This window comes from Sander lucioperca, chromosome 1 (genome assembly GCF_008315115.2).
Source record: "Sander lucioperca isolate FBNREF2018 chromosome 1, SLUC_FBN_1.2, whole genome shotgun sequence".
Lineage (NCBI taxonomy): Eukaryota > Metazoa > Chordata > Actinopteri > Perciformes > Percidae > Sander > Sander lucioperca.
In genome coordinates this window covers 29,073,537-29,094,997 of record NC_050173.1, presented here as the reverse complement: position 1 = coordinate 29,094,997, position 21,461 = coordinate 29,073,537, and the positions used below count along the sequence as shown (strand labels likewise).

The 21,461-nt window shown below is 44.5% G+C and overlaps 1 protein-coding gene across 4 annotated transcripts in view; it reads right to left on the bottom strand.

Annotated features, from left to right (window-relative positions):
* drp2 (dystrophin related protein 2) overlaps positions 1-21,461 on the bottom strand; it is a 198,227-nt gene that overhangs the window by 61,694 nt on the left and 115,072 nt on the right. For all 4 annotated transcript variants that reach the window (XM_036007108.1, XM_036007097.1, XM_036007114.1 and 1 more), the window contains one exon: positions 21,173-21,344. In XM_036007108.1, coding sequence (XP_035863001.1) covers positions 21,173-21,219 — 47 coding nt within the window. In that variant the 5' untranslated portion in view covers positions 21,220-21,344. The remainder of the gene's footprint in view (positions 1-21,172; positions 21,345-21,461) is intronic.

The window sequence follows — 21,461 nt, the reverse complement described above, 5'->3', positions numbered from 1 at the left end:
TTTGCTGTTCTTGAAGGCCACAACTTCATCTTTTGAGCGAGTTATGAAGGGAACAATTGTGCCTGAAATTCGTCATACCTTGTTGATCATGTCACTCTGGACAATTCTGTATCTGAATGCTGTATTTTAGCATAGCCATCGATGATTTTTAACAAGCATGGGGTGGTGTTCATTTTGGTAAGTGATCATTAATTAACCATTAAAATGTAATCATTATAACTGACCATTTGCTAAACCCCTCCCCTGAACACTAGGACTCATCAGCTCTATACTGCAATACAAGAACAATGTTGTTTCACTATTTTCATGTCTTAGTCACGACTAGTCAATCATTAACCGGTGAGGATTTTTTTCTCAGACTTTTATCTGGTACATGCAGCTTTAGCCTCAGTCTTATGGCACCATACCATGTATGTAGCCATTAAGTGCACATTTAAAGGACAATTCCGGCGTAAAATGAACCTAGGGGTTAATAACATATGTGTACCGAGTCGAACGTTCTCTGGGACATGTTTTCATGCTAATCGAATGCGTCTCTAGCTTTTAACAAGCTACCGCAAAACCGGTGGTTACCTGCTAACGCTAGCTTTCGGGGCACTTGGTAAATCACTATTTTCCACCACTAACAAGGCTCAAAATAGCACCACACTTAAATAGTAGCATAATAAGGGTCCCTACATGTAAACCGAAGCATTGAGAACTTTGTAAGTGTACAGACAGTTTATTACAAAGATAGATTATAAAGACAGTAGCGTTCGTTCTGTACACTTACAAAGTTCTCAATGCTTCGGTTTGCATGTAGTGACCCTCATTATGCTACCGTTTAAGTGTGGTGCTATTTTGAGTAGTTTAATAGGTTTGTTTGTTTGTTTATGTTTGCACCATTCACCAAAGCAAATTCCACGTAAGTGTACTTATTGTGGCAAACCTTATTCTGATTCTGATGCAGAATTAGGTGTCATCCGAGCCAAACCATGCATTTCCGGGATCCAAAATACAGGACACTACAGTACATCTACCTGCAACAGTGTTAAATCACAATGCTGCAAATCACAGCAAAACAAGTATATATTGTGTATGCTCTGGCACATACAAGACAGTGAGAGACACGAAGAATCACAGGTTAGTGCTGATGCAGGTTTGATGAAGTAAACCAGCAACAAATAACAGAGCAGCAAGAGAGATGTCCATCAGTGACACAGCTGGCACTAGCGTCCCAGTGTTTCAATTACACACCAGAAGCCGGCACTCAAATATAATTATCCATGCACATCACAATTTGCCAGAACTGTCACATCAGAGATGATGAGTGGGAGCGAGAGCAAGAATCAGAAAAAGAAACAGACAGTCTAAGTGTCACTGCTCACGACTATAAATAAGGGGGAACATTGCAAAAATGTAATTGGACTGATATTCAGATAAAAGCATAAGTAAAGTCAGGTGAACACTTTAAGATGTATACATAAGTCTGAATGAAGTCAAACACAATAATGGCAATTCTGCAAAACATAAGGTTAACATATGCAAATAAGGAGTCCAAGTAAATGCTCACAGCCTGCACAATCCCCAGCAGCTCCTAGCAGCCAGCTTCCACCAGGCCTAGCAGCTCCTAGCAACTACCATGGAGCGGATAGGTTTCCCAGCCAGTGGAGAGACTTCTATTGTTGAAGGTATTTTTCATTTGTGTATTCATGTATTTTAATCTCTTGCTCATGTGTGGCTAAACTGTTAGTGGCCTATATATATACCTAATTGTTTTATAATAATGTATAATTGCTTTTCTATAAAGAATGTTTGTTCTGTGTGAAAAGGTGGTTATTTATAATGTAATAGTTACTGAGTGTGACTGTTTAGTTTAGACAGTTTAATCTCTTGTTTTAAGGGAAATGTACGTGTGTGTATGTCCGTGGGTGTACACCTGCATGTGTTGTATGTGGGCGTGATAAGTGTATTGCATATTGATGTGATTTTACATACATTCTTGTAATGGGTTGTCTGTGATACAATGGGTATGTATTGTGTGTTAGTGTGGACCAGAGGAAGAGCAGCTGACTGCTACGACATCAGCTAATGGGGATCCTTTTAGTAAACAATAAACAATCAGCAATGTCATGTCAGGGACTGTATGGCAATGGCAATTTCCTGCAAACTGAATTTTGGTACAGATTGGTTCTGACACATGAGGAATTAGGTGTCACGTCATGGATGCCGGTTGCAGGATGGCATGTGGGGGAAAAAGACAGAAAGGTGAAATCAAGCATGTAAGTGCACATTTCAGAATTGATAGGCCTCTTTGTTCAACCTTGTGTCAGGAAACCTGTGTGAAGCAGACCGTGCTGTCCCATAGCCTCTTGTTGTCCCTCCAGCTCAGCTCGCTGTGGTAATTGAATCAGAGAGGAACTGTTTTTTTCTGTGGCCCCTGCAAAACAGGTTCTCAGTCCTTAATAGGCGTGAATACATAGAAAATACAACACACACAGGCACACAAGCACAAAGCATAAATGGAGAGAGGTTTCTGACTCAAATCAGAGCAAACCCGACCCTTGGATACAGCTAAAGAAAGGCCATCCATAATAGGATGACCCTGGCACTTTTGCAGAGAAGTTTCAAAACCCTTCAAACCACACCACAGCAGACACACACTCATCTCACATTACTCTCACCCATCACTGCTGCTTCCATTACACACACAGAGGGTGAGACAAATAGCGCACTGCCTGCGCTGTAATGGAAACGCCGTCACATGGCGGGTGCTGCCAAGAACTACTCTCGCCTTGCTAAGCTGTATGGAGGCCAGGCGAAAGGTTTGCCAGTACAGAAGCTATTTTATCTCCAGTGGAAACTTCATCATATCAATATAAGTGGTATTTTTGGGCCAAGTTCCGCTGCATTAGATTAGGAGATGCCAGGATTTTGAATGTGTGTGTGCGTTCGTGCATGTGTGAGACAGGAGCTACAGAGGGAACAGGTGGGTGTGTGTGCTCCTCCATTTTTGTGAAGGGTAGTTTGAGTTTCACATTAAACTAGCTGTTTTTTGGGGTACTTTGGGCCAGAGAAACAAGCTGTAAACAACACTGACATATTATCACCTTCTTAAATTGATATTGTGAATTTGTTGGCAAACGATTGCCTATTTACAAAGCCAACTGAGATTTAGCAACATTAACATGTCATTTTAAGTTGTGTTTTTGGCCACCTGGCCTCATTTTTAGCTCTGCGTTAGTCTTCTTTATTTCCTGAAGGAAATATCTGGCTCTTTAGCTGCTAAATGCTCAATTATGTTCACCATCTAATCACTAACTTTGTCTTTCTGCCGTTTGGTGCTGGGTAGGTAATGTGCAGTGGGTCAGTCAGAGATTTTCCACTAGCTGCCTGATGCGTATTTACACAATGTTGATGTGAACAGTGAAAGTGAACAAAAACAGTAAAATTGAAGGCCAGAAACCCAAAACAAGAAGCTGAAAGATGCTAAAACGGTCCGTAAAGCTGAGAGGAACTGTGAGAGTCGGGTGAATATTATCTGTGGGTTCATCACCACAAGCAGCCCCTCTCACAATACACATTGTAATTCAATTTGATGCATTGTTAATAAAAAAAAGCATTAGTCCAGGGGTGGGCAATCATTTTCCACAGACGACCACATCAGAAAACTCCCACTGAGTCAGGAGCCAAACGTATACTATATGTATTGTGGCAATATACTGCATTTGTTGGGTTTATTTTCAGCTGCAGATTTGGAGCTCTAGTGAATATTTGATGATAACTGATTATGACAGAAACACAGAGAGGGCCGGTAAAAAGACAAACAGGGCCGGATGGCTGGTAAAAAGTTCATGGATTTTTGATGGTCCACTGTACATCAATGGCAGCAGGGTCGTGTTTGTGAGATTGACTCAAAACGCGTCCACATTAAGCGTCATGAAAAATGTCACCTTGTGCAAAAACCTCTGTATCACAGAGGAATAAACCATATCAAGCTTTGGATACACAAACAATAAGTGTTAGAGGGATCATTTCTTTGTTGAACTTTTGTGGGATTTGTTGGTAATTAAAGATATATTGAATATCACTAGATAAGATTAAAGGTGCTGTAGGTAGGATTGTGAAGATCCAGGACTTAGCCAAAAAATTTGAACATCGACAACTTCTCAGTCCCTCCCCCCCTTTCTGCTAAAGCCCAAAACGGTCTCCTAAGCCCCTCCCCCCACAAGGGAGAATGAATGTGTGTGCATGAGCAGTGATTGACACGCAGTTAGACACCCCCCCTGGCCCTGATTGGTGCATCTGAACAGGAAGCTGTGGATTTTTGCAAATCGCACTACAGGCTGTAGGTGGTGCCAGAGGAGCCGGATTTTTTTTTAAATTACTTGCTTCATGTAGTTCTACTCGAACATAGGGTCAGTTTCAGCAAATATGACAGAAAGTTAGTTTTAAGTTTAAGTCTTACCTACTGCACCTTTAAGGTAGCGAGGTAGGGAATGAAATATATCAATGAAGGTCCTCACACGTCTGTGTGTGTGTGTGTGTGTGTGTGTGTGTGTGTGTGTGTGTGTGTGTGTGTGTGTGTGTGTGTGTGTGTGTGTGCGTGCGTCTCTATCTCAGGGGCTAACCCAGTCAGCAATAATCGGTATGAATAGGCTACTAACAGGACGAGTGCATGGCAGACTGTTTGTCCTCGACATATGACACACTCAACACACATAGTCATCATCTGTTGGTTTCACAGACAACAGTTTCAAGATAGACAGTCAATCTCACCAAGGAATACATGAGTCTAAACTGAGGAAATAACAGGTATTGTCATAATAAAGATTGTAGACTTTTTAGTTTCCTGGATTAGCTTTAAGCAAAAGAGTCAGAACAGATAAAATATGTAGCCCAACGTTAGAGAGACCAACCTTTGTTACAAAGGTGAATACACAGGTTCATTTAACATCTGTGTGTCCTTAAGAACGACACCCGAACTGCTGTCAGCTCAACACTGTTGGTTAAGATGTGGATAAGAATCACATTGGCCGTCATTTATGAAACGAACGTACGACAGAAAAGAAGCGTAAAACCGGCGTATGGTCATTTCCACGCAAAGCTCAGCATTTATCAATATGGACGTGAGCGGAGGCTACGATCAAATCTCACGTCAAGTTTTCGAGGACTAGTGGACTTGCGGTGCAGCATATAATCAGTTTAACAGGAGAAGGAGAAGTCATTAGTTGATCACTTATTGGCAATGGCAGATCTGGCTCTTTTAGAAGACCTCTATGCACCGATACAACAGTGCACACATGGGGTGGTGGTCCAGCACGGGGGGGGCGGAGGACACGCGCTCTCCCTCACAGCTCACGGCTGCCTGGGTCTGACTCATGAAAAAAACACGAGTAAAATAAAAGACACTGCATAAACTCTGCTACTGTGTGTTTATTTAAATATAGACACCTACATGCCTAAGAGATTGTGATATAAGCCTGTATATTGCTATTAGGACTATAGCATACATATGTCAAGGATGTATAAATTAAATAAACTTCAGCTGGAGTCCGATTTACTACAGCAACACTGTTGACTGCATCAGTGATCTCTTTCCATTCCGCATTCTTTCTACAGCCTTTAATACCAGTTTTCAGGCTGCCAAATAGTACACACGTTGGTGCAAATGGACCTGAGATATCAGGGTTTCAATCTCCACCTCTGAAAAATGCCGCTTCTTAGCCGGATTACGTCTCGCCAGGTCGTAAATTGTAGGGGCGAGGCCTCAAAACCCAGAATATATTGGGGCGTGATATTTAAATTACGATCGTTTCCAGCCGCTGCATTTATCAATGTACGACCATTCTTACGCTCTGATTGGTGTGATACGAACGTTTCATGAATCACACGTGAAGCCTGTCGTAAGATGATTTCTGCGCTCATATCTGCGCTGGTTTCTACGTTAGGTTGATAAATGAGGGCCATTGTCTTTGGGTGTAAATATAAAGTTGTGTTGCTGTTTAACAAACCTTGAGTTTTGTATTCAGTGTAACTCAATGTTCTCACAGTTGGGAAGTCTGCTGCATGCATTCCATTTCTGTTGTATCCCCACATTTTTTGACAGTTAAGATCCACAGTAAATAACACAGTCAAACAAAAATCCAACTCCCCAATCACTCAGAGAGATTATAGAGAGAGGCTTAGTGCTCGGTTCGATGATTAATTAATGCATAGGAGATAGGAGCAGTGTTTCCACTGTTTTTAGGAGAGAGGAGACAGATAGTGTCTTGCCTCGGGGCCGAGGGAAGCTTTGAGCACAACCCCATTTCTATCTCCTTTCTTCCCCCGGTCTTTCTCTCTCAATTGCAGAGATGATGCGAGAGCTGGTAAAAAGTGTGAGGGTGTGTGATGGGCCATGTTGACATAGCAGCCCTGCATTTAGTTGAAAGGGTATATATTCAAAGGTGAGTATATATTTATTTATTTTTATATCAAGGGATGCCACACTGTGAAAGGCTTAAATCAAAGTTAAGATGTGACACATGCATAGTGTCATGTTGTGACTTTTAGCTAGTTTGTTGAGATTAGGTTTAGGTTTCATTATGGATAGAGTTCAGCAATATGTTGAAAGAGAAAAAAGTAGAACCAGGCCTCCTGTTGTGTTGCATAGTGGTTGCATTGCATAGTGTCCCCACAACAAGGCGTGCATAGAAACTCTGAAAGGTCCATGCATCTTAAAATGATACCACACCACTTTTATCGTAAAGAGTCATCACATTGTTATCAGTTAACAGAACTGTTTTGTTCAAATCATCAGTTCTGTAGTAATGTTAAGCAACTAAATAATTTAGTTAAGGTTAGGGAAATAAAAAAAATAACAGAGAGAGACAGCCAGAGGGCATCTTTACAAGGAGCTTGGACCAACTCAACTCACTCTAATCACATTTAAGCAAAGATAATGGAAGAGAAGATGCAGCCAGAAGTGGACTGGTCAGACCTCTTTGTCAATGAACTAACATTATTTCTTAATTCATTCAATATGTTGTTAGCTTTGGGCAAACCACAAACTCTAAACATGTCCTCATTGAACTTTTTACTGTGGCGTTCGTGTTGTATGGAGGCACACATGTGCCCAAATCACAGGCTCTAATCACAGTTCCTCACAGTACAGCACACCAAACATATCCCTGTATAATGGAAAGTCAACAGAAACCTGAACAGTGTCAATTGGGACAGCTGCCGTCCCTCACCTGGACTGAAGATGTTGTTTGTACAAAATGAACGTAGCCTACATTGTAAGGCTGCTGCGGTAGGTAAATGAAAGATTCTAACGTCAATATGAATGAATTATGTGGCATGATAGCTGTAAACTGCAAGCAGCATGTTCATGTTTGCCAGCTTTTCCTGGGTTTCTTTCTCTTTCTGCTTCCCTTTTTATCTTTTTAGTTTTACTGACGTCTTGCTTAAAGCATCACTTCCAACCGCCACCTTACTAAGATTTATGGGAAACATATTTGCTGATTGACAAGAGCAGACCAGCCACTGGGGCTGTTTCCCACAACTGGAAATACTGTAGACATTTGAAGATTTACAGCAGCTGATGCCAACAGGGAGTACACTCGTGTAACAAATTTGTTACAGCTATACATGAATATTTTTGCATGCTTGTAGCTCCAAAAGAAAACACAAGGTTAGAAAATGAGATTTAACAGAAATTAGATAAATGTATAACATAAAAAATAACTTGGAAACATCAATAGCCCCAAATCATGGGATGTAAAATCCTTAACCTGCACACATCTGGCTGGTCTGCAAATACCTTCACACTGTGTGTGTGTGTGTGTGTGTGTGTGTGTGTGTGTGTGTGTGTGTGTGTGTGTGTGTGTGTGTGTGTGTGTGTGTGTGTGTGTGTGTGTGTGTGTGTGTGTGTGTGTGTAGACAAAGCGTTGCTCGGGTTTATTGTGTGCATGTTTGTGAATGTCTTGTGTGTAAGTGTCGATGTTTTCCATCTGAATCATTATTCCTTTTAATTGCATGCATGAGGGAGTGTGTTTGTGTTCATGGGGATATAGATCTGCATGTTTATCACTATTTATGTTGTGTGTGTAGAATTATTGTGCCAATTCAGTGCTTCCCTCGTGGTACCAGATTTGGAAATTAAAAACATCACACTGAATGAGGTGTGCAGACAACAAGGACTCCCTGTCTTCAGTTGTGTCCAATTGGTGGTTACATTGCCAGAATAAATATCTAAAAGTACTTTTCCCCAAAAAAGATACCCACAGCAAGTATCCAAAAAAGATGTGTTTACCTTATTTGTACCCTGTTTAGCCCTATCTTTGGAACTACATTTTCTCAATGTATTCCTACGCACAAGTGCAACTGTGCCACACACTGTATTATGCTGCAGATCAGCGGTTTAGGTCAGACATTGAGCAGTTTATAGAGACAACACATACAAGAAAATATAAATGAGTGCTTATGACAGTAATGACATATGGCGTTCACTATAGAGACAAGAGGATACCTTTATGAGCCAGAGTATACAGAATAACTTTTACAGAGGAAGACTGAACAGGCCGGAAGAGAGAGACGGGAAACCCCTGTGGAAAGGAAAGGGCTGTCTGACAGCAAGGTAAAGCGTTGAAAATATTCTAAATTCAAATCCAGCCTCTCTCTCTCCCCCCGTTTCTACACCAAAAATGATCCGCTGCAGCTGATGTTAAAATTTAAAATTATTGTAATTATAAATGACAACAAAGCTCCCATTCAACAAGGGATGACGTCAACATATTAATTTATTATTTCTTTCAGTGACCGAGTTAAGGAGGAACTCTTTTCTCCTTTTCATTTATTCTTTTCTTTCTCTATTATTGAACACAACATGTCAGTTTTTCCTTATGTCAGTCATTGTGTAAGAGTGTTACTCAGTAATTATATAAGGTTTGCCTGACCTTAAGGTTATACTTTATGACATGTTTCCTTCTTAATGAATTCTGATTAATCAGTTAATTAACGTGGCGACGATGTCAGAGACCAAATATGTTACATTTCAAGCATCAGCAATGTAACTTTTAGAATGAACGCTTTTGTTCCCAGAAATAGCCTAGTCCCAAATAGTTAGCTGTTGACGCAAATGACACATATACTCTAGCATTGCTCGGGGACGCAACTATGTCATGGCAGTTGTATTGCTCAGGATCAGTATGAAGTTATTTAGATGAGCGGTTCTGAGAAAGCTGCAAGCAGCAATAACGGAGAGCAAGCAGTCAGGCACTACACTAGTACAGGAGAAAGAGGCAGAGAGAGGAAGCTGAAGAAAGATTAATTTCAAAACAGCTTCTGACCAAAGGGTGAATTAATACAAGTAAAATATACAGCAACCAATTCATATACACTTTGTGTCTTCTGTTGCCCTTTGTTTGGAATTGATACACTAACCCTCAAAATGTGGCAGATACATGCCAAACTGTCGCTAATTAGCCTCTGACATCTGAATTAAATATACAAATGAATGTGAACTCATTATCCCATGAAGCAGTGTGCCATATTGCCTACAGTCATCACAATCATTTGAACAAGCGAAATCAATAACATTTTCAGCAACAGGAGATCAGAGTAAGAGTAAATGAAACTTTGGGCCCCATGTGTCAATAATGTTTTGCTCATTCACAGGTGGAAGTTTAATTTAAATTGTTTCCTTCGTGTTTGCAAAATTGATGATTAACATGGCAGCAGCACCAGAACACAAGATCAGAGAAGGGCAATTGTTGTTTCTATGTATAAATCATAGACATCTGTCTGTGTATAGGGGCATGTGCAGGTGTACCGGCACTTTAAAGACACAATTTTTAATCCTAAAAATCAGGATTTTTTTAATTTTATTTTTTTGGGGGCATTTTAGGCCTTTATTTTGTATAGGACAGCTGAAGACATGAAAGGTGAGAGAGAGGGGGAATGACATGCAGCAAAGGGCCGCAGGGCGGAGTCGAACCTGCGGCCGCTGCGTCGAGGAGTAAACCTCTATATGTGGGTGCCTGTCCTACCAGGTGAGCTACCCAGGCGCCCAAAAATCAGGATTTTAATACCTTGATTGACACCAGTCAACGACAGAATTTATAGATCTACTGTTGCATCTGCATCTACTGTTTTAAGATTCTGTTAAAAGGTCAGTAATGATTGTAGCCACAGCAGTAAAAAGCCAATTAACAAAAAGCCAATTATGATGATTAAACACAAAAAGCAAGCAGACTTTATATGATTAAAAAATGTATTGACTAGGGCTTTCAAACTGACTTGTCCTCCTTTGACCTCCATGGCAGTTTTGGTTTGCAGGTCTTCAAGTAAACAGAACTAATGTAAAAAACGTGTCTCCAGTCCTCGAGCCCTCATTGTTCGTTGCAGCTCCAACAGCACCATGTTTTAACTCTTTTGGGGATTTGACTTTCTCCATATAAACCATTCAGCATGCCTGGCTACAGTGAGTGCACAGAACTTCCATACATCATGCTAGTCAAACAGACACTGTAGCCCAAAAAAGTCCAACATTGTCTCTAATATGTGCAAAACCATTTCTGATTTGTTCTGCACTAGATGATGGGTATAAAGGCACAGTTCCCCTCACAGCTTCACTCTTGTTTAATTTCAAGCACACATTTCAAGTGTAATTCATCAAATTATTCATGAGGCTCCTATTTCCCCTTTGTTTGGTTTTATCATTAAAGTGCATCACTTTTTGTTGGGGTCTGTCCCACAGGTCTTGAAGCTGTCATTACTATTTTATCAATATGTTCATTCCCTAGTTTCCTTTTCCTACTGTGATACACATGACATGTCAATGGGAGTTTCTCAAGGAAAAGAGATTTACAGTAGCTTTGTGTGAGGCCTGAATTAATTATAACAAGGCTTAAGTAATTGAATAAGAAGGAAAAAAATGTCACAGTTACAAATGTAACATTAGGTAAAATCCAAAACCTGAAATGTAGGTCACATTTGAAAGATTTGACCCAGCAGCTCAAACCACATCCATCAGAATTACCAGCAGCCTTTTTCTTAACCCTGAAATAAACCACAGAATCTCAAAATGATTCTCAGGCAGTAGTGAAAGCAAAGATCATTCAAGCAACTGACTGAATGATTGATGGAGTCCCACACACACCTGCCATCCCATCGCTACCCCCCTTAGCAGCACTAGGTTTTCACCCCTGACCTTGAACAATATAATTATTGACTTGTAATTGGAGCTCAATAAGTCCTGCAGGCACTGCACTGTAACTTGCCTGAGAGCAATGTAGGCAAAGTTGAGCACAGAACCACCAAAGGGTATTGCACTAAGCTTGGGCTGCCTGTGGGGGGTGCTAGCAAGTGAAGGAGGAGAGGAAGAGAGGTGGAGGATGGATAAGTACAAGAAAAAAATTGCAACAGCAGATGAGGGGAGGAGGAAGGGCAAAAAGGTAGCGACTGAATTCTGAGAATGAGAATTTAAAAAAAACTTGAATGAGGAGCTTAGATAGATATATATATATCTTTACTTGTGAATAGAGATAGGAACATTGTTGTAATGACAAAAACAGACTCAGAGGTCTCCCCTTACCATCAGACGCTGAGCGTGGGTGGTTGGCTTTCTGCAGTTATCTAAACCATGCGGCAAATAAATTCATAAGATGCCACCGAGACACCCACGCCAACCTCAGTGGGCATTCACACAGTGCAAAACAGTGGGCACCTAACAATGTGGTACGACCCAATCTCAACAATGCCTGATATTGTTACCCATGGGGTTGACATTGTAATCGGATAAATTACATGTGAAATCTATTTGAAGAAGGTGTACCTTTAACTGACTACACACTCTGTGCTACTACACTGGGGGAGATTTGTAATGATTCAGTATCAAGCTGTTGCGTGTTTGACTGCCATAGTATGCAAAGTACAGATGGTCTCAGTGGAAATACAGTTTGATCACATCACTAACACTAACATACAAGTAAACTACTGAGTAAATAGCCTAAATTCACTGAAAGCACCCACTCTCGTAATATTTTACACAATACGTACATATGGCTGAATGGCCTCAGCAACACGCTTGCAGTAACAAATGGCTCTTTTATATATATTCATAATCATTCTGCTGTGATTATGATAGACAGTGCAATACAATGTTGCGGCCCACTTCGGTGCTATTATCTTAATCCTGCGTAAAACATTAAACCACAACTTGATATAGCACAAGGCACACAACAATAAGAACAGCATGTCTACATTGTTTGCCAATGGCATCAAAGCACTGTTTTGTAGTCAATAACACATGCTATGCAGTTGGTGCGTGTGGGTAGAGTGGCTCACTGTGTAATGATTTTGCCTACTTTCCATACAATATGCCAACAAAGTTATCAAGTCCCCAACCTTCTGTTATCAGCGTTGAGTCCAATTAGCTGAGCGACACTGTGTCACACCGATAAATGATTTGTGCCACTGACATCTGTAAACATTTAGAGAATGCATTTAGTGCGCTCTTTACTGCTTATCTTAATATGTTAAATTCTGTGGGTGTTTTCAGAAGTGGGTGCTTTTACATCAGCGTCAAATTTTGGAGAAGTGATTATTCTTCAGTCGTGCAAGCAGAGTGACTCTAGGGACCGCAATGTGTTTTGGTCAAGACTGAAATATCGTAAGAACTATTGGATAGATTTACATGAAATTGTGTACAGATATTCATGTCCCCTAGAGTATGAATTCTCTAGTAGTCTAAATAACCACATGGTAAAGCAGATTTTTGTATACTCCTGTGTGAATTAAATACTCGAAAAATTTTCTTATTTTATTAAAAACTTTAGTGAAAAATGAACATAACGTGCAAGGATGAGAATGTAAAGCGTAAATATTGCCGTAGCGCAGGCAGGCCGCTGGTTTATCGATATCACAATAGAAACCATACAAAGAAATATATACAATAGACATTTTTATATCGTTTTGACGATATATAGTCATATTGCCTATCACTAGGTACAAACATTTACAGTTCCCAGATGATGAATCCTCTATACATGTTCGCCTCAGAATAAAATGTCAACACTTTGGTCACCCTCTGACTTTTCAACTAACGACACTATCAGGTCAAATACCTGCAAAACTAAAGACATACCCATCATCCTACAGTAGGTTCTAGTTTGTGTTTAGTACCAATTAGCAAATATCAGCACGCTCATCGCTAAATTAAGATGGCGAACATGGTACACATTATACCTGCTAAACATCAGCATGTTTGCATTTTCATTGTGAGCATGAAGTTGAAAGCAGCTCTGTGCCTGTAAGTGCAGCTTCACAATGCTTCTTGCATGGCTGTACCGAGAAATGAGAAATGAGTACCGACGTACCACAGAGAAGGTTTAATTTAAATCCAGTCAAGGTAGAGTATACTATAGGGTATAATGTATGACAGTTTAGAGGATAGAAGAAAGCAGACATGACTTGGAACAGAGCCTCAGCCACCTGTCAATCAATGCCAGACAGGCCATTGCAAAGCCAGTGAGCTGCACTTGTCCAGCCGCTGGCAGTATACGCAGTCAGACGTTTCCTCTGGACACGCTCACCCTCAAGGTTAGACAGCTTTTCAGTAAAGCTCTTTCTCATTCATTCATTCTTATATTCTTATTTCCTTCTGCTCCTCCCATTTCCCTGCATCCCATCTCTCCTCTGTGATGATTTAATACCAGCTGTCCTCTCTCTCTCTCTCTCTCTCTCTCTCTCTCTCTCTCTCTCTCTCTCTCTCTCTCTACTCCTTTCTTTATTCCTCCCTTTCTCTCTCAGCCTGATGAAGTCAGAGTGCAGCTCTTGTATAAACAGCCACTGCAGGCCATCCATAGTGATCTCATTACACAGGACTGCAGGGGAAACTGTCTTAACCAATTTCACAACTATCCTTCCTTAGCCTCCCCCTCCCTCTTCCTAGATACATCAGGGTCAAGTAAGTAATTAAGGGGCCAATTGTCTAAACAGGATGCCAGTTGAATTGAAGAAACGAAATGAAATGATGCATCACGAAATGATGCAGCAAGTATGGATATTTTCCAATTAAGCATGAAAGAACATGAACGCCCTCTAATTGTTTTGCACTGTCAAACCTCTCGAGTGTAACTTGTGCAATGGCAGTATTAACCCATATTATAGCTGACTGGAAGGAGTACTGAAATATGCATTATTGTATGACAGCACATTATTAGCCAACAATTTTTTAATTGCCTGAAAACTAACTGTGAATGGCGAATTGTGAATCGTCAGAGGAAAATGGAAAACAAACTAAAGAAAGGACAGTATATATATATATATATATATATATATATATATATATATATATATATATACATACACACACACACACACACACACACACACACACACACACACACACACACACGTGTAAATATATATCAAGACATCAATAGGCTCTATTTCCCTGTGTGACTTGAATTTACACTGTGTGTGTGTGTTACCAACAAAATAAGTGATAATCAAAGTATTCATATTGTGGGGCAATTCGCTCTTGAAATACAAAAACAACCCAACAGACAGGATTTCTAGTCTCTCCCTGTTTGGTCAGCCAGCCAATTTGAGCTATAGCTTTGTAGAGACCGTGGGATTTCCCAAACTGAATAAATCCTGCCAGGACATATAAACACAAAACTGCTTTGCTAGCTCCATCGTGTTGTAACTAAGACATCTGCTGAAAAAATAATTGTATTCATTAGCATGATTGCCATACTGTTTAGTTCAAAAACATCCAAAACACCAAAGTACGAAGACATAACGCAAGCTTTTATTTTGAAAAGTCGAAGGCCGGAGGCTGTACCAGCCAGGAGTGCATGAGATGGGAGGTCTCCAGGCTGCAGCCATACCCGACTCTCTGGTTATGGTGGTTGATTAATGCAGATTTTTGCTGATTGGCTCTTATAACGGGCCAAATGGGTGGCACGTGGCGTAAATGTCTGTGATTACTCCACATTTTAATTGTGATATTTTGTGAGTAAACTCTGAATCTGCAACGTTCTCTGTCAGGTAAATGTAGTAGTACAATGTTTTCCTCTGAAGTAGAAGTACACACAGTAAGTCAGTATACAGTGTGGTTGCATATTAAAGTGCCCATATTATGAAAAAAACACTTTTTCTGGGATTTGGGGTGTTATGTTGTGTCTCTGGTGCTTCCACACACATACAAACTTTGAAAAAAATCCATCCATGCTGTTTAGAGTGAGATACAGTTTCTGAATGTGTCCTGCCTTCAGTCTCTAGGTGAGCTGTTCAAAATCGGCACGCCTTGTGACGTCACAAGCAGGCTAACCGCAACCATTAGCTCGTAGCGTTAGCGTTAGCATGCTAACGCTAGCATGCTAACGCTAGCATGCTACCTCGTTCTCAATAGCAAAGCACTGCTACAACACACACAAGTTCACCATAATCTACAAAAGAACTACTTACATGTGCGCCCTCATTTAGAAGTCTCCTAGCTACTCCTGCCTTGTAACTGACCGAAGTTGTAGAAACAGCCTTTCTTTTACTGTCTATGGAGTTAGCTAGCTGACATGATCTACATCTGAGCTACTGGGCATGTGCAGTGCAATCAAAGATAGTACAGAAGAAGAAGAAGAAAAGAGGTCTCACTCTGTAGCTAAAACAGAGACCAGCTGAAAAGAGGAGCTGCAGCAGTGAGAGAGAGCGGTGCAGTACAACAAAAATATGGTGTTTTTTGAAAATTAAACCATGTAAACCTATTCTGGTGCAACATTAAAATACAATTATGAACCTGAAAATGAGCATAATATGGCTGCTTTAAGTGCTTTGGGATCCTTCTGTAAGTCATTTTGGGGCACAGGGGTTTGGGAGAAAGCAACAAGCAGCAATACCATAGGCCAAGCAATCGGCCCATTCAGAGCGGACCCGTTGCTCATCTCCCATTTTTTCTTCAAGCTAGCAGTATGAAGACAAGCTCGACTTCCAGCGGTGTTCCGTCTCTGCCCCACCTGCTGGACCAGGTATATCCTGCCGCCGTACCTCCATCCCCACTGCAAGACCTGCCTTGGCGCCTCTCACGCCGGCCTGGCTCTCACCCCCGACGCCTCCTGCCAGTTCTGAGCCCGCCTGCCATCTAAAGAGCTTAACCGGCGGGCGGAAGCTTTTCTGGAGTGTCAGGCTAGCGGGGAAGGTGGATGACAGCTGGGCAGACAGACGGCAATCCGTCAACACCCTGGATCCGCCGGAGGAAGGCTTTGTCGACGAGCACGAGTCCGATGGCTCGATTCCCTCGGATAATGCCTCCGTCACCGGCTGTCCCTCCTCCCCCCTGCCCTCCCATTGCGGCTCTCCCCATCTCCGGAATGGCCAAGGGCACCGCTCCGGCGGTCTTCCCCTCTGCCTCAGGTGGCTCCACCCTCCACCGCTAAGATTCTCTTCTTGGATTTGCCGGAGATCATCAAAAAGGCGGCAGACCAGAGAGGCATAGTGCTCCCGGCTGAGCTTCCAGCCCCCGCTCGCGGCCTCTTGAGCGAGGATGTTTACGCTCAGGAGCTGCCCTCCTCACGGGCTCCACTCTGGCTGCGCTTTACGGAGCTTCGGCTGTTTGTGGAAGAGGCGTTCTCCCAGCCCGGGAAACTGAAGGCTCCCGTCTTTCGCTACGCCCTGTTTACTCGGGGTCAAGGCGACACAGAAGCGGGCTTCCCTTCGGTCCCCCCCCTGGAGCAGAGCCTGGCGTCCATCCTGCTTCCGAAGGCCATTTTTTTTCGGCCACCGGAAGCCCACGCCTCCTTCGCCCCAGGATCAGGTATGTGCTCAGGTCACTGACCGGTCACACCAGTGTGCGGCCCAGGGTCTCACGGCACAGAACAATATAGCTTTGCTAGCCTCCGCCGTCTCCGCCGTGGCCATTACTCCAGGAGCTCTTCCTCCTGAGCTAGCCACGGAGATTGGCAAAGCTATGACTGCGATCCTCACCCTGACCACGGCGCCCACGGTGGCGTTGTCCAGAGTCATGGCATGGCAGACTATGGCCCAGCGAAACATCTGGCTCCACATGACACAGCTACCCAGTGACATCAGATGCAAGTTTCTGTACGGCCCCATAGCTCCTGATGGACTATTTGGGCCCCGCCTACAGACGGAACGATTTCGAAGGCTCGGCTCTTGGAATGACAACCGCCATGAAAGGAAGCGCGCCACAGCCTCTGCTGCGGCTGCGTTTTCCCAGGCTTCGAGCTCCGCTCCTCCGCCCGGCCCCCTTCCACAGCGACTGCCGGCTCTACATGACCAGCAGGCTTCACGGAGCCGGAGGACCATGAAAGCAGCCCCCACCTGGTCTAACCCACCCCCCGAGCCACCCAACAAACAGCGGCGTCGGGGCATGGGGAATGTCTGTCCCCATACGGTTGAGAGCTGGAAACACAACAGCCCTCTTAAGGGCCACTCCCACCCATCTAAAGAGCAGTTTCCCCTCAACCAAGCAGCACTTGTTCCCACTGAACAGTGCGCTGACAACATGACAGTCATTCCCCACACAAGCGCATACCAGCCCACCGCTGCACGCGGAGCTCCACCGCTCTCTCACTATGCAGACAGCGGGAGCAAACGCTCATTCACTATGAACGGTGCTGCTCAGTCATCCCCCTCCCCCTGGCCATGCCAGTGGGACAAGGAAGACAATGACCCGGTGACCGCCGTGAGGGGCCGGCCGCCGCCCTTTCGACAGAGCCCTACCATGGGCTGGGGGTCACGATCTCACTTCTCGCCCAGCGGCGGAATGGGCTCTGCGCTCCTTGCTGACCATGTCCGTAAACAAACATACAGACATGTGCACGCCTGCTCTCAGAGCACAGCGCAGCATGGATCAGGCTGACACACATGGACTCATGGATGTCAAAGCTGATAACACGGGGCTACACACTTCAGTTCGCCTCCCACCCGCCTCGCGGGCGTATTGGAGACAACCGTGTCATCCTAGGCAGAGTCAGATGCCATGATGACAGAGCTAGGGGAGTTACTGTCAAAAGGGGCAATTTCCCGCGTTCCTCCGGGGGAGTAGAACGTGGGATTTCACTCCCGCTACTTTCTCACTCCAAAAAAGTCAGGCGGGTTCACCCCATTCTCGACCTGTCCCAATTCAACCGATGCATCATGGAGCGCCCATTCCACATACTGACTGTCAGACATGTGTTGGAATGTGTCCACCACTACGAGTGGTTTACGTCTGTGGATCTGAAAGACGCATACTTTCACATCCAAATTATTCCCAGACACAGGAAATTCCTGCGCTTCTTTTTCCAAGGGGCCCATTTCCAGTACAACCAGCTACCGTTCGGGTACTCACTGGCCCCCCGCACATTTTCCAAGTGCATGGAGACGGCACTTCAGCTGTAGCGGAAAAAAGGCGTCAGAGTGTTTTATCTGGACGATTTGCTCATTCTGGCTCCATCTCGGGAAAAGGCGGCGCTGCACACTATACAAACACTGGGCTTCGCCATAAACTGGCAGAAAAGCTCACTGGTTCCCGCAAAATCGATAGTTTATCTGGGCGTGGACATAAACTCAATTGTCATGAGAGCCAGGCTGTCAGCGCCAAGGCGAGACGCACTGATCTCTCTGCTCTCACGCACCACACGCGACGCTGTCTGCGGGTCACGTAGTTGTCCCTCTGGGTCTCCTCCACATGAGGAAAATCCAGAGGTGGTTTCATTGCCAGCGCCTTGACCCCATACGCCACAAGTGGCATCTGCTGACCATCCCTCCTTCTCTTCAGTCAGACCTGGCATACTGGGGAAACCTCCGGACCCTGACTACCAGGGTTCCCCTGGGCAAGGTGACGTCATACGTGACGGTGTACACAGACGCGTCGCTTACTGGCAGGGGAGGGATGTGTGAGTCACAGGTGGTGGGAGGAGAACGGTCACCTCCCCCTTTCCCACACAAACTGCCTGGAGCTGTCCACGGTGCTGAAGGTTCTAAAACACTTCACTCCAGTGATAGTAGGGAGACATGTCATCGTACGGACAGACAATGTTACAGCAGCAGCGTTCATAAACCGTCAAGGCGGCGTGCGCTTGGCCCGGCTATTGGAAATAGCCAGGAGCCTCCTGCTGTGGGCACACAGTAATCTGTTATCCCTCAAGGCTGTTTACATCCCCGGGATACTAACCGGGCGGCAGACCTAATGTCGAGGGGAGGGCCCTCTCACAACGAGTGGAAATTGAATCCCTCTATTGTTCAGAAGCTGTGGAGCAGATTCGGGAAAGCGGAGGTGGATCTGTTCGCCTCACGAGAGAACACACAGTGCACTCTGTGGTTTTCCTTGAGCGCACGGGACGATCCACCCCTCGGCGTAGACGCCTTCTCCCACCATCCCTGGCCCAGAACCCTCCTATATGCTTTTCCCCCGGTCAGTCATTTTAGTGGCACCGGAGCGCACGAGCACATCCTGGTTCAGCTACTGGCGGGCCCTCCCTGGCAACTACCGTGGCGCGAGGACGCTCAGTCACAGCTGAACGGCGCAATATTTCACCCCCCGGTGATAACCCAGCGGCTGTGGGGCTGGCTGCTGAGCGGGAACGCTTGCAGAGATTAGGCTTGCCCCCTGCCGTGGTGCGCACTATCCAGAACATCAGATCCCCCTCTACTACAGCGTGTTACGCAGGGCGTTGGTCTGCTTTCCAGCGCTGGTGCACGGAGAAGGGTGCGGACCCCATATCGTGTCCCCTGCCTCTCATGTTAACTTATCTCCAAACATTGGTGGATAATGATTTAGCTCCGTCTACAGTCAAAGCCTACGCGGCAGCTATCTCGTCCTGCCACGAAGGCTATGGAGAGAGGACGGTTTTTGCACACCCCTGGTGAAGCGTTTTCTGAAAGGGGTCAGGCGTCAGAAACCCGCCGTGCGCTCTCTCACACCCCAATGGGATAGCGTAGCTTAGAGGGCAAAGCCTATACGAAATAGAACGATAGTTACGTATTGTAACTCCAGATTCTATGAGTATAGGCGCAGCCCTCTAAGATTCGGGCCACATGCTCCTGTAACATTAGCTGAAGAAAAAGCTGATGTTGGGAGATGAGCAACGGGTCCGCTCTGTTTATATACAGTTTCTGCGGACGTAGTTGAAAGCCCGTGCTACGCAAGGGCGGGAAAGAAATCTTCACTACTGCGCATGCGCGAAGGGATAAACCTGCGCCTACACTCATAGAATCTGGAGTTACAATACGTAACTATCGTTTTCTACTTTCTACCTTAGTTTTCCCCCTCCCCTCCTGCCTGCGCCAGCCAGCTGATTACACGCACTTGCTCGTCATCCCACCATCACTTCTCCCGCCGTACACACCTGCCAGCCATCAGCTACAATCAAGCTCAGTACTTAAACCCCGGATCTACTCACCATCTTCGCTTGATCGTTGTTTCAGCCATCCTGGTGACACAAGCGCCTAAGAAACTTTGCATACTAGCATTTGCCTGTTCCCCTGTCCTAATCCCTTTCTCTGTGTTTTCTCCTGCAGTCATTACCTCCATCTCTCTGCCTCAGTCAGCTGGCCTCACCATCCGGTCCCCTCCTCGCGGCTCCCCGCTCCACTCTGCCTCCGCTCCCGCTTCCAGCCTCGCCCTCTCCCTGCTCCTCAGCTCCCTGGCTTCCTGTGTCCCTTCTTCGAGCTCCTCGCCTTCTGCCTCCCCGTCCTTCCTGAGCTCCCTCGCCTTTCCCAGCCCCAGTCCTGTGCCCTCACTCTGCTCCCTGGCGTCCACCTCCTCACAGCCCCTCTCCTTTACCTTTTCCCTTTATTTCCAATAAACCTTTTGTTAAACCTGAGTTCTGCGTTTGGGTCCGTTCTGTCACTCCTTGTAACAAGTAAACCAGATTGTATTTAGAAAAAGACAGTGATGGCTAGCTGCTGGCTACAGTAACAAACTGTGTAAAGCTAAAATTGATCAGACGGCTTCTTAGGAAAATGTTCTGTAACCTGACAAACTAATAAAAGAAATAAAAATGTGTATTTATTTTGAGTCAGCCAACTTGTAGGTAGAAAAACTATCAACGGTTTGCAGCTAATGTTGAAACAGAACGGACAATCTCCACTGAAGTTTCCAAAAGCAGCCACTTTGTTCTTTCAGATAAAAAAGCATCTTGGCTCTGAAAACATCCATCCCTACAGACCGTTACAGTAAACACCACTATGGAAGTCCTCTTACCGGATGTTGTGGGACTTGCGTTTGATCTCATTCCAGCAGAGGTTCATTTCTCCTGTTTGGTGCGGGCCTCCTCTCAGTCTCCTGCACTCGGTCCCCTCCTCCTGTCCCTCACCGTCCACTGTGGACTGGCACGGCACACAGTGGCATCCCGGCCACGAGGGCCGCCCTGCAGCTAAGGACAAGAAACAGCAGGGGACACGCAGGTGAATATTATCGTCAACCGATTTTCACTTTTTGGATTGAGCCTGCTAATAATTAACGATTTGTTCTGATTTATAAAGCCAATCAG